Source organism: Anolis carolinensis, chromosome 6 (genome assembly GCF_035594765.1).
Source record: "Anolis carolinensis isolate JA03-04 chromosome 6, rAnoCar3.1.pri, whole genome shotgun sequence".
Taxonomy (NCBI): domain Eukaryota; kingdom Metazoa; phylum Chordata; class Lepidosauria; order Squamata; family Dactyloidae; genus Anolis; species Anolis carolinensis.
Window position 1 is genome coordinate 119,416,050 of NC_085846.1, and position 25,721 is coordinate 119,441,770.

Below are 25,721 nucleotides of genomic sequence, written 5' to 3' on the forward strand. Positions count from 1 at the left end.
GCAGCCCAGGAGCAAGCCATCAGAACAAATGCAATTCAGGCTAAGATTGAAAAATCAGCTGACGACCCAAAATGCAGACTGTGCAAGGAAGCTGACGAAACCATGGATCATATCCTCAGCTGCTGTAAGAAAATCGCACAGACAGACTACAAACAGAGGCACACTATGTGGCCCAAATGATTCATTGGAACTTATGCCTCAAGTACCACCTCCCAGCAGCAAAGAACTGGTGGGATCACAAACCTGGAAAAGTATTAAGCGGCTGAGGGGCAAAAGGAAGGGGCCTGAGGCTGTGAGGAATGGTGGGAGTTGAAGTCCAAAACACCTGGAGGGAAGGCCCAAGTTTGTCCACGCCTGGTATATATGGTAAATGGAATGAAATACATTTCTCTCTCCCAAGTTCCCCAGGTGACACGTGACCCGGGAAGGAACTCCATGGCCCACCTGAGCAGGAGCCTCTTCTTCCGCCATCGTACCCGTCCCTCCAGGGAGGTGAACAGGGCCCGCCGTCGCACCCAGAAACGCAATGATGTTGACCGTTCTGTACGTCTCAAGATATCTAGAAGAAACTGGGAGAAAAGTCCATCTCTAGCCATTGAAAAACATGGGTTTGCCAGAGAGACAACGGGAGTGTCCCATAAAAGACAGGGATCGTAAACTGCATCCACGCCAGGCCTCTGTTCTTTGGGATTCTGGGATTTGTAGTTTGGGGAAGGACTGAGAATTCTCTTTTCAGCCTCCCCTGCTGCAGCATTGTTCCTGTCCCTCACAAAAATACAAGCACCTCTGTCTCCCCTGGATTCACAGGATCATAGATTTGGAAGAGTCCCCCGGGGTGATCTAATCCAACCCTGTTCTTCCATGCAGGAAAAGCACAATCAAAGCACCCCCGTCAGATGGCCTAAAATCCTCCAAAAAGCAGCTTCCATCAGAACCTGAGGCAGAGAGTTCCACTGCTGAACAGTTCTTCTTCCTACATAAAGTTCAGGTGGAATTTCCTTCCCTGTCACTTGAACCCATGGCTCCAATGTGTTTCAATGTGTTTTTCCTCCTCCAGCACATGACCTCCACAGAGGAGACATGCTCTCCTTGGCTGAGGATGTTTCTGAAGGCACATGGAGACCTGTATCTGGGTGTCATCAGCATACTGACAGCACCCTTCCCATGACTCCAGCGGTTTCATGGACATGTTAGAAAGCCTTCGGGATGTCATGGCACCTTCTGGGATGATGCACAAGCTGTGGCTTCCTGCATGGCTGGGGGTCAGACTAGATGACCTCTGGGATCTCCTCCAGCTCTTATGATTCCAAAGGGGAAAGGATATTTTAGGAATGGGTGTGTGCAGGAGGCAGGTCCCCATGTTAAGCCTCTATTTATGGGAGAGGTCTCTCTTGCACCCCCAGGGTTTTATTTCTGTGGGGGTCTCTCTCCTTCCATCTTCTGTCCCACAGTTTTGGGTGCCTCCTCCCACCACTTCTTGCATGCATGGCCCCCTCCTCCATCATGCTCCCCCTCCCCTTGCAAAACAGACCCCTCCCCCCCCCCAATAATTGCTGCCCCCAAATCACCATCCACCCCCTTCTTGCATCAGAGGGGTGTTGGGGGTCCTTCTGGCCAGGGCTCCCTTTGTCCATGAACTCTATGGTTGCTCCTCCAGCCCCCCTTCCATGCATACTCCATAGTATCCCCCCCAAAAAACGTCACTTCCTTTCTGACCTCTCTGGGAATGAATGGGAATCCCTGCTTTTAACCCTGGGAACGCCCGAAGGAGGCGAGAGAGAGCTCCGGGCGCCCCCTGGGGGCTGCTTTGCGAAATGCAAACCCCTTTTACCATTTCAGTGTATTTACTAGGGTAGGGCAAAAAAGTCGATTCCGTCGTATGTCGGATCTAATTCGTTTGTTTTGTCACTTTTGAAAGCGGTTTCGACGCGGGTTATCCCGTGGTGTGTATCTCGCGATTTTGAACCGGTATAGCCAATTTTAAACATGAGCCAACAATGTGATGCGGCTGCTAAAAAAGCCAACGGGATTCTGTCCTGCATCAATAGGGGAATAGCGTCTAGATCCAGGGAAGTCCTGCTCCCCCTTATTCTATTCTGCCTTGGCCAGACCACACCTGGAATCACACTGGGTCCAATTTTGGGCACCACAGTTGAAGGGAGATGTTGACAAGCTGGAAAGCGTCCAGAGGAGGGCGACTAAAATGATTAAGGGTCTGGAGAACAAGCCCTATGAGGAGCGGCTTAAAGAGCTGGGCATGTTTAGCCTGCAGAAGAGAAGGCGGAGAGGAGACATGAGAGCCATGTACAAATACGTGAAGGAAAGTCCTAGGGAAGAGGGAGCAAGCTTGTTTTCTGCTGCCCTGGAGACTAGGACACAAGGGAACAATGGCTTCAAACTACAGGAAAGGAGATTCCACCTGAACATCAGGAAGAACTTCCTCACAGTGAGAAGGGCTGTTCAGCAGTGGAACTCTCTGCCGCGGAGTGTGGTGGAGGCTCCTTCTTAAGCAGAGGCTGGATGGCCATCTGTCGGGGGTGCTTTGAATGCGATTTCCTGCTTCTTGGCAGCAGGGGGTTGGACTGGATGGCCCATGAGGTCTCTTCCAACTCTACTATTCTATGATTCTATGATTCTAATTTTTCTAAGGGCGTCGTATGTTTTTCAGTATTAAAGCCAATAAGCCATGCATTTTTAAAGCATCCAAACTTGGTTTGAGGGAGGTGCAGCCTAGCTGCTTTTTTTCCTCGGGTCGGTGGTGCTGCCTGCCAGTGCTTCCGTTTGCTGTCGGCCAGCAGCCCAGGCCTATGGTTTGTTTGCTTGCCTGACTGTGGCGCATTCCTTGCAGCCTGGGCATTGCTGGCTGCAGGCCCGGATCCATTTCTTTGTGCGGTGCCATTGTTTCCGGGGGGGGGGGGGGGGACTTTTATTTTTCTTTAAAGATTTGAATAATAAAGAAGGAGAAGTAAAGCAATGCAATGTTTATTTTTGATTCCAAAGGTTGGGGCTGGAGGGACGAGTGTGCCGCTTTTTTAAATTAAAGGATATCATTGCAAGCAGCTAGTAAAAGCCTTTTGGGGGTGGTAGGGGAAAGGGCTTATTTGTTGTGTGTTTGTGGCCACTGGCCAGGCCTCTTTAAGGGTACTACTCCAGGGCTTACTCAAGCCCTTGTCTGTCTCTGGCTATTTTTGTGTGTCGTAGGGTTGCCTTGCAAGGCCCATCGCTCTCCAAGCAGGCCCCTTGTGTGCCAGGGTTGCATTGCAAGGCCCATCGCTCTCTCTCTCTCCACCCGCATCAATACCTGCCGGACAGGGCACTCCAACGCATGTGCGTCCGCCATTAATGAATCCATTCCGAATATTCCGAATATTTGTAAAGTTCCAAAAATGTTTGGTTCAAAATTTGTTAGTAGTTTCAGAAATGAAGCGCCACTGCCCCCTACTTTAGAAGTGAGTATTGTTGGGCCATCTAGTCCAATAATAATAATAATAATAATAAAACTTTATTTATACCCTGCCACCATCTCCCCAATGGGGACTCGGGGCGGCTTACATGGGGCCATGCCCAAAACAATACAAAATAAACAGCATATAAAAAACAACATTTCAGAACACAATGAACAGTACAATAAATAACCCTCTGTCCAACCCTCTGCCAGGCAGGAAAAGTACCCCTGACAGATACATCATTAAGGTAAAGGTAATGGTTTTCACCTGACATGAAGTCCAGTCGTGTCTGACTCTGGGGGTTGGTGCTCATCTCCATTTCGAAGCCAAAGAGCCGGCGTTGTCCGTAGACACCTCCTAGGTCATGTGGCCGCTGGCATGACTGCATGGAGCGCCGTTACTTTCCTGCCACAGCGGTACCTATTGATCTACCCACATTTGCATGCTTTGAACTGCTTGCTTGGCAGAAGCTGGGGCTAACAGCGGGCGCTCACTCCACTTCCCAGATTCAAACTGGCTCCTTAGATTATCTGTATCATTAGATGCACATATTCTGCTCAATCCATGCTAGACTTTCTGACAAAGTGCAAGACACACGCCTGCTCAAATTTGCTTGTAAAGTCTTGATCAGTTATAACTCTCATTTTGTATCTTTAATTGGAAAACAAATTAATCATTTTGACTTTATGTGTTTCTTTATGCTTCCACTGTCCCCTTATTGTTATTCAGTGCCCCTGATTTCACCCCAAGCTCCTCCTGCCCCTTGGATCATTCCGGAGCCTCCCAGGGAAGCACTGCGACTGCAGAGTAGAATGAGCATATGTGCTTATGGGAGGAAGCAGGAGAGACAAGACACAGGATTATCATCTGGTAAACTTACATTTATTGGTGCCGGTGTCAGATAAAGGAACAAATAGACAAAAGAAAGTGGCCTAACTTTGTCAGGAGTGTCCCTGATGCTGACTCTCGTATCTCTTCCATCTTGAGGCAGAGAGAGGCCTCATGGTGCTCCCTTCTCAAACAAAGGGTCATCATATATTGTCAAAGGCTTTCACAGCCAGCATAATAATAACAACACCAGACATCACAGTTGTGGAAAAGAAAAAGGTTTGGATCATTGATGTTGCCATCCCAGGTGACAGTCGCATTGACGAAAAACAACAGGAAAAACTCAGCCGCTCTCAGGACCTCAAGATTGAACTTCAAAGACTCGGGCAGAAACCAGTGCAGGTGGTCCCGGTGGTGATGGGCACACTGGGTGCCGTGCCAAAAGATCTCAACCGGCATTTGGAAACAATAGGCATTGACAAAATCATGATCTGCCAACTGCAAAAGGCCACCTTGCTGGGATCTGCGAGCATCATCCGAAAATACATCACACAGTCCTAGACACTTGGGAAGTGTTCGACTTGTGATTTTGTGATACGAAATCCAGCATATCTATCTTGTTTGCCATGTCATAAAATAATAATAATAATAATAATAATAATAATAATAATAATAATAATAGCCAACTGCAAAAGGCCACCCTACTGGGATCTGCACGCATCATCTGAAAATACATCACACAGTCCTAAACACTTGGAAAGTGTTTGACTTGTGATTCTGTCATATGAAATCCAGCATATCTATCTTGTTTGCTGTGTCATACAACAACAACAACAACAACAACAACAACAACAACAATAATAATTGCCAACTGCAAAAGGCCACCCTACTGGGATCTGCGCGCATCATCTGAAAATACATCACACAGTCCTAAACGCTTGGAAATTGTTTGACTTGTGATTCTGTCATATGAAATCCAGCATATCTATCTTGTTTGTTGTGTCATACAATAATAATAATAATAATAATAATAATAATAATAATAATAATAATAATTGCCAACTGCAAAAGGCCACCCTACTGGGATCTGCACGCATCATCCGAAAATACATCACACAATCCTAGACACTTGGGAAGTGTTAGACTTGGGATTTTGTGATACGAAATCCAGCATATCTATCTTGTTTGCTGTGTCATACAACATCGTTGTGTCAATAATAATAATAATAATAATAATAATAATAATAATAATAATAATAATAATTTATTTCTAAACTGCCCTCTCTCCCCAGAGGGACTCAGGGCGGTGAGCATAGATATAAATGGCAAACATTCAATGCCACAACTACTTCACTAATATCAAAAGTATAACATGACAATGACATACTCATTAATTATAATAAAAAATTACAAATTAGAAAAAACAATAAATATAAACATGGCACTCAGTAAAAACATTATTGCACAGAGTGAGTATATACCTGGACCGATTTAAATGACCAAGTTGCAGAAAATGTTCAGTATTTGTGGTAGTTTCACTTAGACCATAGCTGCTATGGGGTGACATTTCTGTTAATTCTCGTCCTCTCTGTACACTAAGCAGGCCTGTAGTGAGGGGGGGGGGGGGTTAGGGGTTCAACCCCCCCCCCCCTGAAATTTTTCAAGTTATAAAAAAAATCTCGTTTACTCATGAATTTTAACTGGTTAACCAAATCCCCATGCTAAGTCTATGAGATGCAAAACATTAAGAGTCCCTCCAGGCACTATCTCAAGCAGATATTGACAGGTTTGTAGCGGGGAGGGGTATGTGCTAGGGGTTCAACCCCCCCCCCCCCGAAATTTTCAAAACCCCTCCCGAAATTTTTTTCTGGCTACGGCCCTGACGCTAAGGTGCATAGATGTGTCTTTAACTTGTTTCTTAAAGAAGAGGAGGGTGGGGGTCATTTTAATTTCTTTAGAGAGAAGGCCCCTCTCTCATTCCCACCAGCCGCGCTTGTGACGGGAGTGGGACTGAGAGCAGAGCCTCCTCCGAGATGATCAATACAAGGAGATGCTATTTGACCAATAGCCTGTGTTGTCGACCGCGTTTTAGGGGATCGGGCCCTTAAGGAGAGACCCGATCTGGTCCTGAGAGAACGGACCTTGGCGGAGCCAATAGGAAAATATGAGCCGCAATACAACCTGAAGCCGAAATGAAGAAGGTCCGCCAAAGTTGAAGGAAAATTCCGCCAAGGAGTCTTTATTGAGCGATTCAGCTGAAAAGGACTCTAGTAGTGATCATTCAGTTTACTAGGGTACCATATAATCAAAATAAAGCCATATTTATACAAAGTTTCAGTCTGACAGCCCTTTGAATTTCCCGCCCTGCTCCCCTGCCCATCTGATCGTTGATAGGCTAGAAGGTTGAACAAGGCGGGCTTTCGTTTCCCGCCTTGCTCTGTTGGCCCAATAGGGAGCTGCTTTTTGTCCCCACTCGAGCCAATCAGGAAGGAGAAGGCGGGAGTTATTGAAACAATGAAGTGACAGAGCAGGAAAAGATCGGATTAATTCCTGCTAGGCCGATTTCTAAAGGGATTAATGGCAGCAATCAAGGAATGTCCGGGTTTCTGTCACGTATACAGATTTTAGATATGCCTTGGGGTGTCAGGGGTGGAAGTAGATGGGTGGTGATGAGCCATAATTGACAGGCTCCACAGGGCGCCTTCCTGAGGTGTCCTGGATTTTCCTTTGGGTGAGATATGACAATGTTTGCCTTGGGGGCGAATCACCTTTAGGTCAATACTCCGAATTCGGCGACTCAAGCCCTATATTGTCCATGCAATCTGAATTTGATTGGGTTAAGTGGTGGCAGATTATCCTTTTGTTTTTGGGAAGGGAAGCCTGGGTCATAGGAACTGGGATAACTTCTGGGGTTCAGGTTGAGTTCAAAATATTTCCTATTTGATTTCATGACTTGACAATTATATGAAATAAAATGAAAAATAAAATAAAGTTGGAATATAAACCCTGCTGGGAAAAATACATATTTTCCGGGGATCCCAAAGAGTACAAATACATATAGGCAGACAGATAGATTTCATGGAAATAAGGGAGAATCCATAAAAGTGAGTTACATTGCATAAAGGGGAATCATGAATGATATAAACAATTGAAAATATCTGATAAGAACGAAGTTCATAACATCTGGGGAACCCAATATGGAAATTCATAAAAGTGGAGTTTTAGCAGCATGATTTTACAATTCATGAAGTTGTTATCTCTTGCCTCAGAGTGCAGGGATAATCCACAGTAAACTCCAGTAAAAAAGTCTCAATCACCTTCTACTATAAATATATGGAATATAGAACATAAAGTCTTGACTTTTGAACTATCTTTTACAAAGTCCTGGGGGGGAGGGTGGTCACCTCGATCACACCTGGGCCTGAGCCATTTTCACTTGTTCTGTGCTTTCTGGGCTGTATGGCCGTGTTCTAACAGCATTTTCTACAGATGCAGGCAAAATTTCAGGAGAAAAAGATGCTAGAACATGGGCAGGAAGCAAGGCACCTGGAGCTGGATACATGAAGGAAACAGAGTTGCAAAAGAAAGAGAGCAGGCATGTACTCCCAGTTCCCATGTGTCCCTCATTGCTCTTTTCAAGACAAGTGCGGATGCTTCTTCACTTCCAACTTGTCTGCAGAAATGCAACAGGAAGGGGACCAGCCTTGCCCTGCCTCTCCTCTTGCAGCAGGGAGTTCCGCAGCCCCAGCCTTGGCCAGCCTCTTTCCAAGGAACGTTCAGGCCGATCATGCCCGGGCAGTCTGCCCACTTCCTCTCTCAGATCCTAAAGCATTGATGCGACCCACAGTCAGGCACTGGGAGGGCTGGGGCTTGAATTCTCCTCCCCCAAAGAAAGAGGGAACTGAGTTGAGCAAGAGTTTCGTTGTCGCCGCAGAGAGGAAGCTTGACTTGGGTGCAGGAGAGACAGGAAGGCAGAAACGCCCTGTGAGCAGATTCAGAGGAAGACAAGGTCCCAAAGCAAGGTCCTGAACCTGTGCAGAGAGAGGGAGAGAGATCCAGGAGCAGGTAAGAAAGGGGTGATGGGTGGGAGAGGAATGAGTCTCGACTGAGGACACGTCAAAGGGCGATGCCTTGTGCCAGACACTGGACTTCCAGATTCCCTCTGGTAGTTTTAAGGTGGTGGACGTCTCCATCCCTGTCTCATTGGCTGAGATGCCCTTCTCACTCACTCAGATTGGAAAGATGCCAGAGCATCCTGGCTTCTCTGACGTTGCTTTTCCCAGCCATGCATGGACACATGCTTGCCTTGAGACGTCTCTCTATCTCTGTTGACATATATGTTCACTCATGACTTTCATGGCCAGACCACCTGAGAAGGAAAATGATGGGAATGCCCAAGGACTTCCTCACACTAGAGCTTGGATCCACTTTAAATCCACTTTAAATCCACTTTAGGGAGGGGGCTTTTATCAACTCAGCCAGACAGGTCCTGGGCCTCACCAAACTACAAGCCCCAGAATTCTGCAGGAGGCAGACACCAGGTTTAAAGTGGATAGATGCTCTAGTGCAGGGGTCCCCAAACTAAGGCCCGGGGGCCGGATGCAGCCCTCCGAGGTCATTTACCTGGCCCACGCCCTCAGTTTTATAATATAATATAATATATAATATTGATAATAATATAATGTAATACAATATAACACTAATAATAATACCATATAATAATATTAATTATATATTCTATATTACATATAATATTACTAATAATATTACAGTATAGTGGTATAGTTCAATATAGTAATATATAATGCTAATATTGTGCTATGCTAATAATATATTGTATGTACATATAATTTGTAAGCCACTCTGAGTCCCCTTTGGGGTGAGAAGGGTGTGATACAAATGTAGTAAATAAATGCAGTAAATAAATAAATAATAAATACATAAATTTTAAACTTACGCTCGCCCAAAGTCTGAAATGACTTGAAGGCACACAACAACAACAACAACAACAACAACCTTAATTAACTATCTCATTGGCCAGAAGCAGGACCACGTTTCCCATTGAAATCCTGATAAATGTATGTTGGTTAAAATTGTTTTTATTTTTAAATATTGTATTGTTCTTTCATTGTTGTTGTTGTTGTTGTTGTTGCACTACAAATAAGACATATGCAGTGTGCATTGGAATTTGTTTGTATTTTTTTCAAATGATAATCCGGCCCCTCAACAGTCTGAAGGATTGTGGACCGGCCCTCAGCTTAAAAAGTTTGAGGACCCTTGCTCTAGTGTGATGAAGTCCTGCTCATTTGCCAATAAAATCTCCCTTCTGTCCCAAAACTTCTTGAACTGCAGAGAGCGAGATTTGGGAAACTGCCCGTCTTTACTGGGGTCTCTGTCCCTGGTCCACTTTGATACTTCTGAGGTGCCTAAAGTGCCTTTCCCGGTGCTTGGCTGAAGCTTTAAATCACTTCAAACCTTACAAAAATTGGTACATTCCTTTGGAAAGGCAGAATTCTTATGCGGGAGGGGAGCAAGTCCTTTCCTCTTTCTCCATAGCTACATCCTAGCATTTTCCAAGGAGTTGGAGGCATGAGATTCAAGTTTTAGTCTGAGATGAGAAAATGTTGGACCAGGGCAGTGCTATTTCCCCCCTCCCTCTTAGAAACCTGTAGTATAATGACAATAAAGTGCATTTTAGAGCAGCTTCCATTGGTCAGCAGCCTCCCTGCTTCCATCAGTGTGCCAATGCTTAGCACATCATCTTCTTATTGAAAGACAGGAAGCATGGCAGGCTGCAAGGCAAAGATTTACAGCAACCTTGTTGTAATGCACTTTTGGTCGCATGCCTTAGAGCAGTGGTTCTCAACCTGTGGGTCCCCAAATGTTTTGGCCTTCAACTCCCAGAAATCTTAACTGGTAAACTGGTAAGCTGGCTGGGATTTCTGGGAGTTGTAGACCAAAACATCTGGGGACCCACAGGTTGAGAACCACTGCCTTGGAGCCCCATGGCTTCCATTGGTGCCCCACTTTGATGCCCAACACACACTTTCCCTCTTTAACTCTGAGCCTGAAATGCAAAGGCGGTTGTCCAAATGCAAGGAGGTGCTTGGAACAGCAGCACTGGCCTTTTTGTGCAATCTGGATTTCTTTGTGGCTTGTGAAAGAGTTTAAAATGCCATCTTTCCCTGTTGTGCTTCTCTTGTAGAGACACCACACTTCACCATGATGCCTTCAGAGGTGGAGGCCAAAGGCTGAAGAGCACAAGAGGGTGATACGTACGCTTGGAAACACTTCAGAGAGAGGCGAACATGAAGAGGACGGGTAAGGAAGAAGTTGCAGGAACAAAGCCTGGCTCAGAACAAAGGATTTCTGTGGCTCCAGAGATGGTTGCAAAGGGGTTTCAACACTGCCATGACTTCCTCTCTTTCTAGCTGCGGGTGGGAAGCACGCTCCTTCCTCGCATTCTCCTGTTGTCAGAGGAAACTTCATGAGAAGAGCGAGGCTTTTGCAGAGCTTTTAACAGGCCCAATGTCCTTGATCAATGGGTTCACTCCTTATCTGATGATGCATTTACACTGCAGAGTTAATGCAGCTTAACACCATATCAGTTTTTTGACTCAGTGCTATAAAAACATGGGAGGTGTAGTTTAGTGAGGCACCAGTGTTCTTTGCCAGAGAAGGCTACAGACCTTGTAAACTGCTCCTCCCATGGAGCCATCAAACTGGCCCAGTTCTACACTCTGAACTTCCCAGATGCTGAATCGAATACCTTCAAAATGAGTTCAAGGTATTGGACACCTAAAGTTGGGACTAGAACCCAGAGTGGAGTCATTTCCTCTGCTCACAAAGACCAAAGTGTGGATAAAGGGGGTGGGCACCAGCAGTGAAAAGACTGGAGGAAGGGAAAGAGGCACTTAACCCTTTCCATGCCGCAAGCCCACCGCTCCCAAACGTCTGCTTGCACCCAGCAAACAAGTCCCCAAGGCACCCGATGGGATGATCCTCCCAAGCTGCCTTTTGCTGAGCCAGTTGTTCGGTTCCTCTGGAGCACAGTAGTCTCCTCTGACTCGCAGCAGAAATTGGTGAGATGCTGTGAGTTTTCCAGGCTGTATGGCCATGTTCCAGTAGCATTATCTCCTGACGTTTTGCCTGCATCTGTGGCTCATGGCATCTTCAGAGGTTCTGTTGGCAGTGAAGCAGCAGAACCTGTGGAATAATGTCCAGGCTGGGAGAAAGAGCCCCCCTTCAACTCAGGATCCAACTTGCTTGAATCCAACTTGCTTCAGACAAGGGTACTTTCTCCCACCATGGACATTCCACAAACATATACACACTCCACTTGCCTGAAGATGCCGGCCACAGATGCAGGTGAAACATCAGGAGAGAATCCTGCTGGAACATGGCCATACGTTCCAAAAAAACCCACAACTATCCAGTGATTCCTGCCATGAAAGCCTTCGACAATATATAGAAAGAGAGGTCTCTCTTGACCCCTGCAACTCAGTTGTGCCATCTAGACTGACCTGAGGTCGGACCCCAAAGCCTTCTGAGGGTGACAGGGTGCTTAAAGGAAAGAGCTATCCCAGCCTGTCTGCACATGGATTCCTTCCACCTGAAGATAGTGGGGACTGGGCCAGCAGATTTCGTGGTCTGAGGAATGGACTAGGGAGAGTAGGCTCCAAATGCCCACTCAGCCATGAAACCCCTGGTGACTCTGGATAAGAGGATCCTGAGTTGAAGGGCGGCTCTTGGAGCCTGGAAGACACAGTGGGGCAGAAAGTTTGGGGAGCTGTGGAGGACCCCAACCACACCTGGGTGGGAGCCATGCTTGTTTACAAAGCCATCCCCTCCCAACCCTGCTCTACGCCTGCGAAACGTGGACTGTCTACAGACGTCACACCAAACTCCTGGAGCGTTTCCATCAGCGTTGCCTCAGGAAAATCCTGCAAATCTCTTGGGAAGACAGGCGGACAAATGTCAGCGTGCTGGAAGAAGAAGCAAAGACAACCAGCATGGAAGCGATGCTCCTACGCCATCAACTCCGCTGGACTGGCCACGTTGTCCGAATGCCCAAAGATCACCGTCTCCCAAAGCAGCTCCTCTACTCCGAACTCAATAATGGGTAATGGAATGTTGGTGGGCAGGAAAAGAGATTTAAAGATGGACTCAAAGCCAACCTTAAAAACTGTGGCATAGACACTGAGACTTGGGAAGCCCTGGCCCTTGAGTGCTCTAATTGGAGGTCAGCTGTGACCAGCAGTGCTGCGGAGTTCCAAGAGGCACGAACGGAGGGCTTAAGGGAGAAACGTGCCAAGAGGAAGGAGCATCAAGCTAACCCCGACCGGGACTGCCTTCCACCTGGAAACCGATGTCCTCACTGCGGGAGAATATGCGGGTCAAGAATCGGTCTCTTCATTCACTTAAGAACACACGCCCAAGATGGAAGACCATCGTCCTCGAGCTACGAGGGATCGCCTAAGAAGATAAGAAAGAAGAAGAAGGGAGCCATGAGGCAGGAGTAGAAAGGCTGGAAGGATGGAAGGGAGGCATTGCTGAAGGAGGGAAGGAGCAGGCTGGAGGGTAAAAAGAGCAGCGGGAAACATGTCATGAGTTGTCGAAGGCACAGCCCGAAAGACATACAACAACCCAAACATGTCATGAATTTCATAGCAGAACACTTTACTAGAAGTTGGAGAATGGCTTGCACACGAGCACCATCCAGTGGTTCCCTGTATTATGGTGTTGGTTTTATATAGAGCTCCAAAGCAGCAGTGGATTTTGTGCCTTCAGTGTTTATTATTTATTTATTATTTATTTATTACAGTATTTATATTCCGCCCTTCTTTCTCACCCCGAAGGGGACTCTGGGCGGATCACATTACACATATAGGCAAACATTCAATGCCTTAACATAGAACAAAGACAGAGACAAACGCAGGCTCCGAGCTGGCCTCAAACTCATGACCTCCTGGTCAGAGTGATTTGTTGCAGCTGGCTGCAGCTGACTGCTCACCAGCCTGTGCCACAGCCCGGGCCCTCCCTATCCTGTAGAGGAAAGCCACACTCTCTCAGGCTCAGAGGAAGGCAATTTTATTTATTTCCAATTTATTTCCAGTATTTATATCCCGTCCTTCTCATCTGAAGGGATTCAGGGCGACTTACAACATTGGCACAATTAGATGCCTATACAAAATCAATCAACAATACATAAAATCAATTAAAAACTATTAAATACAGTATAAAATTACAGTATATAAATTTTAAAAAATACGTATGCTCAGATCCGTTTGTCCTGTAACCTCGTGCTTTATCCATGAGTCAGTCCGTATCATCTTTATTGTTTATTCGTTGAAAGCCTGGGCACATAGCCATGTTTTTAGGGCTCTTCTAAAGCCCAGAAGAGTTGGAGCTTGTCTAATGTCTCTGGGGAGGGTGTTCTAATTTTGGCAAATTTGTGTTGTCGAAGGCTTTCATGGCCAGGATCACAGGGTTGTTGTATGTTTTCCAGGCTGTATGGCCATGTTCCAGAAGTATTCTCTCCTGGAGAAAAACATACAATCTGGAAAACATACAACAACCCTTTGGCAAATTTGCTCAGAAGAAAACCACGGAAAGGTACTGTTCCATTATCCAGGCAGAGGCCACAAGGGGGTGCTAGAGAGAGAAGGATAGTCCATTTTAGTGGGGAGGGGAGTTGAAGGAGGAAAACCATTTACCCCGTTCTCGCTGGTTATTCCCCCTCCCCATTTCCCATTTTATAAACGAGGGTTGTTTCCACGATGAGGACACGGGTGGGGAGAATAACAGGAAAACGGTGGAAATGGCTTTCCTCCTTCAACCCACCTTCAGCCCCGTAAAATGGACTATCCTCTCTCTAGGGCCCCCTAGTGGCCTCCGCCCAGATAATGGAACAGAACAACATTATATAGTGGTTTGAGTGCTGGATTTGCTCAATTCTGGGGTTGAATCCCTGGAAATCTCTGAGGGCTTTGGACAAATTACGGTCCCTCGGGCTTATAGGAAGGCCATGGGGGCAAAACTATAAAGGGAATCCTAGGAGTTGTTATGGCCAGGAAGGTAAATAACAGCAGCTTCTGATTGAGGTAAACCTCATCCATGGCTAAGCTAATCCACCCACAAATATTGCCCTGAACAGGGAATATGGGATGGTATGAGGATTGTTATTCATACAGCAGCATAATTGGAGTCCTAATGGGATGTTTCTCTGTTTCCCTTTTGCCGACCCGACCTTCAAACCCACAGGGGAATCGGAAGTGCGGATCGTCCTCCTTGGCAAATCCGGAGTCGGAAAGAGCGCCACGGGGAACACCATTCTTGGCCGGAGGGAGTTTGAGTCCCGGCTTCAGGCCAGGACCACGACCGTGGCCTCCCAGCGGCGCCATGGGAAGTGGAAGGACCTGGCTGTTTCTGTGGTTGACACGGCGGACGTCTGCGACCCCAAAGTCCCCAGCGAAGAACTGGAGCCCAGGGTCCGGCACTCCATCGCCCTGGCCAGGCCCGGCCCCCATGCAATCCTGTTCGTGACCCAGCTCGGCCAATTCACCCCGGAAGACCAGGCCGCAGCAGAGCAGCTCCAGGAGATGTTTGGGGCAGAGGCCGTTCGGCACGCGATTGTCCTCTTCACCCACAAAGAGGACCTGGGAGGGATCTCCTTGCAGGAATACGTCAACAGGTCCCAAAACGAAGCTCTCCTGGGGCTGATCGGGAAATGCGGGAACCGGTTATGCGCCTTCGACAACAACGCCCTCGAGGAAGACCAGGAGGAGCAAGTCTCAGATTTGATGGAAATGGTCCTGAGTATGATCCGGGAGAACAGGAGGCTTCACGGCAACAAGAGGCCGTACCTGGAATCTTCCATGATGGAGGAAGCCTCCGGATCTTTCATTGAAGAAAGGAGGAGAGCCGAGGAAAGGGAAAGAGGAGCCTTGGAGAGGTTCAGCCGCAGGACGGCATTGGCAGTCGTCGCCTTGGGCGCGTGTCTTGCTTGCCTTTATGGCCTCATCTATCTCACTTCTAACAGGGATTGAGAAAAGATGGAAAGCCAATCGGCTGCCACCATAGTATATTTCAAGACAATGGTAATTGCCCATTGTGTGAGCAAGAAACTAGACCCACTTCCTCCAGATATAAAATAGGATGTGGCTCCATTGGAAAATACAACCAGACACATGAGTCCCTATCAGGGAAAGAGCAGGATAAAAATAAAGATGGTGATGATGATTAGAGGTGTCCAAATTTTTGTTAATCCTCGTAGGTCCGATCAAATTCATTAAATTAGTACTTACGAGGTAATATCCGATATGTAAGGAACCCCCAATGGTGCAGTGAGTTAAACCCTTGTGTTGGCAGGACTGCTGACTTGAAGGTTGGGTAGCTGACTTGAAGGTTGCCGGTCCGAATCCAACCCGGGGAGAGCGCGGATGAGCTCCCTCTATCACACTCCAGCTCCATGCGGGGACATGAGAGAAGCCTCCCACATGAATGGTAAAAACATCAAAACATCTGGGCAACATCCCCTAGGCAACGTCCTTGCAGACAGCCAATTTTCTCACACCAGAAGCGACTTGCAGTTTCTCAAGTCGCTCCTGACATGACACATGGGCTTGACCCATGCCAAAACTTAAGAGTCGAAACTTACTCAATACTTTTCGTTTGCATTTTGTAAATCCTGGGAGTCAAACAGTCTGTTTCATATTCAGTGCAAGGAAGCAAAGCAAAGCCAAAAAGGCTGCCTTTTCTCTTTGAAAGAATGGCCTCTCGCCACGAGGAGAGGGAAGCAACAGGGAGAAAGCAGAGGTCGCTGGGAAAGAGATGGAGAAAGCACAGGATTCTGGGAAATGTAGTTTGGGAAGGCAAGAAGCCCCATGGCAAAGGCTCTGCCCTGAACTACACTTCCCAGTATTCTGTTCAGCATCAGAAAGCCCCAATCAGGAGAGGGGAGAGATGTGTCCCTCCATTGCAGCTGCCAGTCAAAGTTCCAAGAAACTGTTGAATCTGCAAGCTGGCATTCCTCCTTCTGATGGGCCCACCTTTCCGTAGGTGGGGAGTCGGGGAGTGTGTTGTATTATTTTAAGTCTTTCCCAAGAAGTAAGTGCCAGACTGCGTTAGAACAGATATGATTTCCCCGCTCCAGGGTATCTTAGTTATTTTTTATATATAGCATATATGTGGAGGTTCCCAAAGTAAGTAAGTGTTATAGATTATTATTATTATTATTATTATTATTATTATTATTATTATTATTATTATTATTATTAAACTTTATTTGTACCCCGCTAGCATCTCCCGAAGGACTCAATGGGGCTTACAAAGGCCAAGGCCTCAACACACAATATAACAATACAAACAAAGGCAAATTAAAAGAATTAAAACAGTATAAACAACAAGCAATAAACAATACGCTAAAACACAATAAAACTGGGCCGGGCCAGAGTAATGGGTACACGATTAAAAGTGCTGATGTGACAGGTGATATATAAGGCTTCTAGGGCAAGTGCAGAGTGCGATATGCGATCTTAATTCTAATAAAGTGCTTATGGGACTTGGTGTTGGAGATTTCCTATTAATCTGGGAAGGCACATAGATGATTTTTAAGACAATAGATATATAGTTCTGAGGCACATAGTGAAACCCCTTTTGTATAGGGATTTGTAGAGGTCTGGGGTTAGTGTATTGTGGATTGTTGATGATAAATGGAAGCTCTTACGTGTGCCCGCGACCCATAGTCACCTGCAGAACAATGACGTACCATTCAGGTTTGCAGAACAAAGAATGAAATGCAGGAACTTTACTAATTCCAAGAGATCAAAAGAACAGTGGTATTCGCAATGGTCCCTCTGATTGCTTACAGAAATCCTCGGTCATAAACAGTCCTTTCTCAGTCCACAGATATGCTTCGGAAGGATACTGTCCTGGTTCTTCTCCCTCTCTTCTCAGCAGCAAACAGGCCTCGAAAATAGCAAGGCCTCTTTGTGTACACAGCTCTTTTCTCCAGCAGTGCTCAGTCAGCACTGAAAAAAAAACTTGTTCAATCTAGTTCTACAGCAGCAGAACAGAAACAGTCATAAACAGTCCTTTCTCAGTCCACAGATCTACTTCAGAGAAGGATACAGTCCTGGTTCTTCACCCTCTCTTTTCAGCAGCAAACAGGCCTCGAAAATAGCAAGGCCTCTTTGTGTACACAGCTCTTTCTCCAGCAGTGCTCAGTCAGCACTGAAAAAAAAACTTGTTCAATCTAGTTCTACAGCAGCAGAACAGAAACAGTCATAAACAGTCCTTTCTCAGTCCACAGATCTACTTCAGAGAAGGATACAGTCCTGGTTCTTCACCCTCTCTTTTCAGCAGCAAACAGGCCTCGAAAATAGCAAGGCCTCTTTGTGTACACAGCTCTTTTCTCCAGCAGTGCTCAGTCAGCACTGAAAAAAAAACTTGTTCAAACTGGTTCTACAGCAGCAGAACAGAAACAATATCAAATCAATTCCCAGGTCTTTACAGGCTCAGCCAATCAGCTTCATGCACTTCATTTTCCAGTTAACACACATATAGCACAGTGTCTTTGCAAAGCATTACATAGTGGGCATGCATTTCCTCTTCAGTTCCCCTCAGGTGTAATTTTGGTGGAAAACGTTGACAAATCCCCTTTTGGAATGTGTCATTTCCTGGAAATGAAGTCCATTGCGGGGACGGGGAAGGCAGTTGTTTCGATATTGTGATACTTCATAAAGTGTAAATAATATGATACAATTTATATATGATTTTGTAATTCGTGTTGAGTCTATTACCAGCTTCCCATTGACTGAAGGGAACCAGAGAAGAGAAGGAATCCCCAGAGAAGGAAAGATGCCGGGATGCCCGGGGTCAAGGAACTGGGAGCGGCACCTGCGGAAATACAAGGGGAAAGCAAGGTTCAATGCCTGTCTGGGGAAGAAGCAGAGCAACCAGGTTCTCTCTTCCAACTCTAAGACTCCATCATCCCATGAGTCTACATTTAGAGCAGGCATGGGCCAACTTGGGACCTTCTTCCAGGTGTTTTGGACTTCAACTCCCACCATTCCTAAGAGCCTCAGGCCCCTTCCTTTCCCCCCTCAGCCGCTTAAGCGGCTGAGGGGGAAAAGGAAAGGGCCTGAGGCTCTTAGGCATGGTGGGAGTTGAAGTCCAAAATCCTCCTCTCGTTCCCCTCATTCCAACTTTCGTACCTGAAAGCTTGCATTTGGCGACCAGGTAGTCATAGTCCGTCTGATTCAAGGCAGCAAGGGCTCGAGCATCCATCCCTAAAAGATATCGAGGAAGCAAATGATTGATCGACTCTTCATTGCAACTCTTGCCAGTGAAAAACAGGATGAGACTCAAAACAGGTATATTTGGGGGTAGCTGATAGGAATACATTAAAATAATAATAATAATAATAATAATAATAATAATAATAATAATAATAATAATAATAATAAACTTTTTTTTGCTCTATCTCCCCGAGGGGACTCAGGGCGGATTACAGAACACATATACAGCAAGCATTCAGTGCCGTTATATAACTGACAAGGACAGACAATACATAAACAGAGGTAAAGGCTTTCCGAATCTTTTTTCATCTCTGACATCCAGAGGCTGTGCTCAACTCCGGTTACTTTATTTATATTCCATTTTATCTCCCCGAGGGGACTCAGGGTGGATTACAGAACACATATATGGCAACCATTCAATGCTGTTGTATAATTGACAAGGACAGACAATACATAAACAGAGGTAAAGGCTTTTTAAATCTCTGACATCCAGAGGCTGTGCTCAACTCTGGTTACTTTATTTATATTCCATTCTATCTCCCCGAGGGGACTCAGGGCGGATTACAGAACACATATATGGCAAGCATTCAATGCTTTTGTATAATTGATAAGGACAGACAATACATAAACAGAGGTAAAGACTTTCCCCAACCTTTTCCATCTCCACCACCAGGAGGTGCTGTTGCTCCATCTTCCATGCCGAGGAGCTTTGTTGTTCGTAGACAACCTCCAAATTGTCGGCATGTCCTTATGTGTGCCTTTTAATTACCTCCCCGCTTTAAAGCAGTACCTATTTATCTATTTACATTGCTGTTTTCGATCTCCTAGGTGGGCAGAAGCTGGGCTAACGGCCAAGAGCTCACCCTGTCCCGGGCTTGAACTGTCAACCTTTTGATTGGCAAGATTTTCTACAGCTGGCAGTTAACCCACTAAAGTTAAGTCTGACTCTGAGTTAAGTGCATATGGCAGGGACAAATGAAACAGACTTTCTCTTTTGAAACAGTGATAGGAAGCCATGTGCTTCTGATTCTTATTTTGGGAACAAAAATGGTTTAGATTGTAATTTTGGAGGAGAGGCATCTAGAAATTTCTTTTTTTCAGGTGGGAGACAAATCAAAGCAAAGGTTTTTTTCTTTCCCTCCTTAATAGAGAATTGAGAGAAGCTCCATTGGGCATTTTTGGCGGTCCTTCTCCTCTCCCATTCTGGCAAAACTTAACCTTCCCTTCCTTCCGTTTCCCCCGTTCCAACATGCAACCTTCATACCTGAGTATCCATCGTACATCCCATTGGAGGAAGTACCTCGATTATCCACAGAGAGGACATATGCCTTGGCGTTGGCTAAAGGGGCAACAAAGACAAACAAGCACAGCTTTAGCAAAGGATTCTTTGCATTCATTTCCTTGCACCCAGGGAACTGCTCCACATTCTAGTCCGAACAGTGAGGGAGCTTTCTAAGCAACCTGGGAAGTCCTTTAAGGCCCACAGAGAAGTCTGGGAGAAAAGAACTGCCCCACTGATGTACCAGAGCATGGACGACTCAGTTCAGGACTGTCCCTTCTCTCCCTGTTTTAATAGATTTTGAGCATCAAGAAGCCAATTCCTGCTCTCTTTCCTCAACAACAAATGGAACATGCCCACTAAGATGGCTTCTGGGGAGCTGCCAGTACCAGGTGACCTCGACGTCCCATTGGGATGCCTGGGGGGGGGGGGGTGGGTGGGCTGCTGGCTGTCAACACAACACGCAGCAATGACTAGTGTGTGTTTCAGGGTTTTGTTGTTAGTTTTGTGCTTTCAACCTACTTTGCCTTGCTTTAGTGGTTCCCAACCTTTTGTTTTTACTCGAGACCACTTGACCAGCGATCACTTTGACCAGGGACCACTCTCCAACATTAGTACCAAAAGGGTTAGGAATCCGTTTTTGGTCAACATTAGATTCAGTTTGGTTCTTTGGGGTGGTGATTCAGAAAACTGTATTGGATAGACCACATCAGCTCTAGTTTCTGATACAGAACATATGCCATTCAGTAGTCGCCATCTACTGAAAAACCATTTTTAATAATCTAGAGTGGATGTGTTCTATCCAATGTAATTTTCTGAATCAGCATGCCAAATAACCCCAGGAACAGGCCTCAAAACAAAGACACCAAGGTGCCCCCGCTTCCAGGTGCCACATGGAAAGACTCCGCTAAGGGAGAAGGAGGAGGAGGAGAAGCAGCAGTCAGGAGGCTTGTTGTTGCGCCTGCCTTTTGTGGGTAGTCAGCCTCTCCCCTCCCGACATCCCTGTTGCCTTGGCACTAGAAGAGGGTTTCACAAGACCAGTTGCTCTCGTTGCAATGGTGTAGTAACACTGAGGCCACAGACCATATTTTAGTTCTTGGGGACCACTGGTGGTCCATGGACCACAGGTTGGGAACCACTTCTTTAGGTAAAGTCTGGGAAAACTCTGGGCTTGCTGGAAACACTGGAGTATCCCACAGCTTAGGGGGTTTGGACGGTTGGACTGAATCCAATACATCCCAATCTGTGTCCAGACAGACACTGGTGTCATGACCCTTCTGCTCATCTGACTGTGCCCATGTTGCCACCATTGCTGCCCTTAGCCTGGCTGTCATGGGTGCCTCTGCCAACATCAGAAGAGGGAGAGGGACCCATTCCTTTTGCCAACTACACAGGCACCCCATTTTGACATTGGCAGAATCACCCATGATGTTCAGGTGGAACTCCATAAACGGTTAACAACTGGAAGAGGAAACACAGAGGAGTTGAGATGCGGGCTGCCCCAATGGAGTGGATTTGTTCCCAAGCCAATTGGATCACTGCTTCTTAAAATGTCAATCCTGACCCCACAGCTCAGTGTTGTGGTCATGAAAATTTAGGCATCTTACCTCTCTTAGATCCACAGTTGAAGTTGCTGCTCTTGGAATCACTGTGGAGCGTGATTTGGGTTTTGCCCCCCACCTCTTTGACACCCACAACCTTGAACATCTCGTAAGGTGGAATCAAAACCTCTTCTTCACTGGGGAAGTAGGAGAAGTCGATGATTTTGGCTCCATAACAGGTCTTGATTGTGAAGAAAGTGTCCATCCCAAAGTACTCTGCAACTTCTTTACTCAGTGATGAGGACGTGAAGTGTCCAAAACGGACAGGCTTATTGGGATCAGGGACAGTGAAGCGTAGGTTTGAAACGCCTCGATACACATCGTAGCAACCAGTTTGGGAGGCCTTCAGGACCTCAATGGCCTTCGTTACGAGAAAGTCAAAGCTCTTGAAATGGAAATCTTTTTCATAAGACGTGGTGGACTTCCCACCTGTTCGTACAGCTGCATTGAAATCTGGGTACAAATTGCTACAGGCTGTATAAGCCAAGAGGGCCACGCCATAGACCTTCTTGAAGTTCTCGGGCAGCAGGACAGAGCCTTTAAATTGGTTCCAAAAGGAGACTGCATTTTCCCAAATGTAAGTATATTTTTTTCCTGGAGCAAATTCATTTTTAGTTGGGTCCATCAGTTTATCCTCCATCGTAGACGGGCAGCCGATGTACTGGTCATCATATGAATTTGGAGCCATGGTCAGTGGAATGTCTGTGAGACATAAAACCTGATGCGAGGAAAAAGACAGCATAGGAAATCAGCTTGAGCAACCTGAGATTGAAACGTGAGGGAAATACCCTTACCACAAGCATTGTGGTCATTGCGTCACCATAACCCTTTGCTTTCCCTTCATACCTGATGGTTTTCTCCAATATAGACTCCCATCAAAGCCAGGACCAGAAATGTCAGGAGAGGCAGCATCTAAAAAAAAAAAAAGGGGGGGGGGGACAAGAAACTCCATCAATTCAAGGATATAAAAGGATCCCAACATGGGGCCAAGTCAACAGGCTGGTTAGGACTAGATTTGATCTAGGTCCGGATGTTTCCTGAAAACCCTCAAAGAAGGAATCTCTACCAGACTCCAATGCCTATGGATGGGGGAATCAAGAGGATATTTGAAAAAGCATGAATAACAAATGGAAAGTTAGTTTCCCTAGTGCCTGCAAAGGATGAGGAGAAGAAAACTGGAAATTAGAATTTTCACACTTTGGGATTATTTTATATGGACTGTGTGTAGAAAATAGCATTTGTTGAGGAAGAAAAAAAATGCCTATGCAGAAAACATCATTTTTCTATGGAAAAAAATTCTTTGAAGAATACAAGTCTATAGCATAAATTCCATAAATTCAGAAAGCTTTCCATTGTTATTCTTTTTCTCGATATAAAAGACAGGAAATATCATTGGAAAAGGTAGGGAATTATTTGGGTAAAAGAACATCAGATTATGATTACTCCTATCACAGTAGGAGGGATTGGAGAGGCAATGAAGAAAACTATATTAGGAAAGGCATCTGGGCCGGATGGTCTGACAGCTTCCTGTTAGAAGTGCTTCAGATACAAAGTTTTCTTGCCTTTTCAACAGACGGTGAATTCTATTCTTCAAAATGGATTGGTTCACAGCTGCTGGAAAGAATCTGATGTTGTGCTAATACCTAAAGAGGAACAAGATTTGACTCCTGGCAAAGAATTATAGACTGGTATCACGACTGACTAATGATTCTTAGTTTTTTACAATGATTTAAGGAAGTAGACTGAAAATTATTTTCTAGAACTTTATAAATAACTAGCTTTGCCCGGCCACGTGTTGCTGTGGCTTATGGGAATCCTTTGTTGGCCAGGTGGAATAGCAATGAATAGCCTTGCAGTCCCAAAGCCTGGCCGTTTTCTGGAGTAGCTGGAGCTTTTTGTTGTATGAACATAGAGGCATGGATGAGGGGTTGTGCTACCAAGGTTAGGTTTTCTGGGATGTGTAGTTTTGTTGTTTTGTCCTAGGCCGAAATTTCATTACCCTTTTATATATATAGATTAACATTAGACAATAAACTTAGGAGCTTTTAGATAGTTATGAATATTGGAACTACATTCTGTGAAACAGGCCACATCTATAGTTAGCTCTTCACATTTGCATTTGGGGTTTAGCCCTTTCATGAATGTAGCAAAACTGAAAATACTGTAGTATCGTTACATGAACACTGGCCACTTTCTCTCAGGAAGGGAAGCCTGGGAAACATTCCCATACTAGTATTTTGAACACATTATTAATGTGCAATTATTTTGTTTTTGGAACTTCCACTTTGTAAAAAGTTGTGGATTTTAATTTTTTGCAAAGAAGGTATGTTTTCTGCCCTGAAAACACTGCATATGTTTCTTGAAGCAATGATTTCTGCAAAAAAGGGTGTGCGGGTTATTTTAGCCAGTAGCCACAAAACAATTTCTTCCAGAAACACATGTTGGATTTTCAGGAAAATTGTATTTCATTTTCTTTTTAACACTCTGCACTTGCCCTAGAAGCCTTATATATCACCTGTCACATCAGCACTTTTAATCTTGTACCCATTACTCTGGCCCGGCCCAGTTCTATTGTGTTTACCGTATTGTTATTGCTTGTGGTTTATACTGTTTTAATTCTTTTAATTTGCCTCTGTTTGTATTGTTATATTGTGTGTTGAGGCCTTGGCCTTTGTAAGCCGCATCGAGTCCTTCGGGAGATGCTAGCAGGGTACAAATAAAGTTTAATAATAATAATAATAATAATAATAATAATAATAATAATAATAATAATTAAGGAAAAGACTTTGCGGCCTTTGCAGATGGCATCCTGGTCTCTCTACTTTGCATGACTGAAAATGTAATTTTAGAAGCTTTCCTTTTGTGTCAGCAACAAAGCTTAGAGAGATGGCTTAGCTCCAGACTTTTCTATCAAAAATGTAGTGCTTTAATGAATCTTTAAGATTGGACTTCTGCATCATTCCCTATCCTAAGCTCAACAGTTCTCAAAGGCCACGTGGCAAGTTCTGCTGGTTATGTTTAGGAGCCTAGTTGCGTTGCCCTTTTAAAAGGCAAACCCTGAAACCTCCTAGGCTCAGTTCCCAATAAGGCGCTGAGAAATAGGGAGATGGAGATACAACAGACTTTATTTGCAAATAGAGATCTGCGGGTAGCAGCTGTGAAAGAAAGCGCCACACTGAATGGAGCCTCTCGTGAGATTTTTTACAGGATTAGCAAGGACAGTAGTCTCTCACTTATCCAACATAAACGGGCCGGAAGAATGTTGGATAAGCGAATATGTTGGATAATAAGGAGGGATTAAAGAAAAGCATATTACACATCAAATTGGGTTATGATTTTACAAATTAAGCACCAAAACATCATGTTTAACAACAAATTTGATAGAAAAAGTAGTTCGATACGTAGTAATGCTATGTAGTAATTACTGTATTTACAAATTTAGCGCCAAAATATCACGATGTATTGAAAACATTGACTACAAAAATGCGTTGGATAATCCAGAACGTTGGATAAGCGAGTGTTGGATAAGTGAGACTCTACTGTACATTTTTACACTTTCATACATTTCTCCTGACATGCCTCTTTTTCCCTTTCATCCTGTCCTATATGGTACTTTGGTCAATTGTTTCCCAAAATAATTCAAGTATTATCATGTGATACCATGATGTGTTTAGACATATTCTGAAATTCTCTTGATCATGAAGATATATTCCCTGATATATTAAAAAAATTACATTAGGATTTTTGCATATGATATGGAGCGGTGGGGGGGAGAAGTAGCTGGTGGCACTATTGCTATTATCCAGATGGAAACAGTTTTTCCTAAAACATAGTAACCAATAACTCTAGTCAGGAATGGTTTGCATGGATCTTGCTTTGAAAATGCCTTGAATTCGAGTGAATGGTAAAGCATGTTATATTTATTTTGCACAAGTTGCCATTTGAATACAGATCTGGACACATTTCATTATTTTTGAATGCATATTTTCTGATTGTATATTAGATTTTTGTGTCAAATAATTAATAAAATAGTTTCAAAAAATAATTCAAGTAAGTAATTTCCCCACAATTTCCCGATTACAAATCATTCAATCTATGAAATCCCATTTGGACTTCCTGGGTCCTGTTTGAACTTTCTTTCTTTTTCTTTCTTTCTTTCTTTCTTTCTTTCTTTCTTTCTTTCTTTCGTTCTTTCGTTCTTTCGTTCTTTCTTCCTTTGAGGCTCTCAATTGGTTCAATCCATCAAAACACCATTCCTGTTTGAACT

At 45.0% G+C, this 25,721-nt stretch overlaps 3 protein-coding genes across 3 annotated transcripts in view; 1 reads left to right on the plus strand and 2 right to left on the minus strand.

Moving 5' to 3' along the window:
* Window positions 1-1,475, minus strand: part of LOC100563119 (zinc finger protein 585B-like) — a 21,776-nt gene extending 20,301 nt beyond the window's left edge. The window contains exon 1 of the mRNA XM_062957863.1: window positions 445-1,475. Within this exon, the coding sequence (XP_062813933.1) occupies window positions 445-471 (27 nt within the window). The 5' untranslated portion in view covers window positions 472-1,475. The remainder of the gene's footprint in view (window positions 1-444) is intronic.
* Window positions 1,476-8,217: 6,742 nt separating this feature from the next.
* On the plus strand, window positions 8,218-15,518 carry LOC100560606 (GTPase IMAP family member 2). Its single transcript, XM_003229193.4, has 3 exons — window positions 8,218-8,339; window positions 10,480-10,595; window positions 14,538-15,518. The coding sequence occupies exons 2-3, from the start codon at window positions 10,583-10,585 to the stop codon at window positions 15,320-15,322; spliced, it is 798 nt and encodes a 265-aa protein (XP_003229241.3). The 5' UTR covers window positions 8,218-8,339; window positions 10,480-10,582; the 3' UTR covers window positions 15,323-15,518.
* Window positions 15,519-16,540: 1,022 nt separating this feature from the next.
* LOC103281496 (NAD(P)(+)--arginine ADP-ribosyltransferase 2-like) lies at window positions 16,541-22,362 on the minus strand. Its single transcript, XM_062983715.1, has 5 exons — window positions 22,301-22,362; window positions 21,461-22,172; window positions 19,839-19,913; window positions 18,491-18,565; window positions 16,541-18,173 (listed from the first exon to the last, which is right to left on the minus strand). Exons 1-5 carry the CDS (start codon window positions 22,328-22,330, stop codon window positions 18,073-18,075), a joined length of 993 nt encoding a protein of 330 aa, XP_062839785.1. The 5' UTR covers window positions 22,331-22,362; the 3' UTR covers window positions 16,541-18,072.
* Window positions 22,363-25,721: the final 3,359 nt, after the last annotated feature.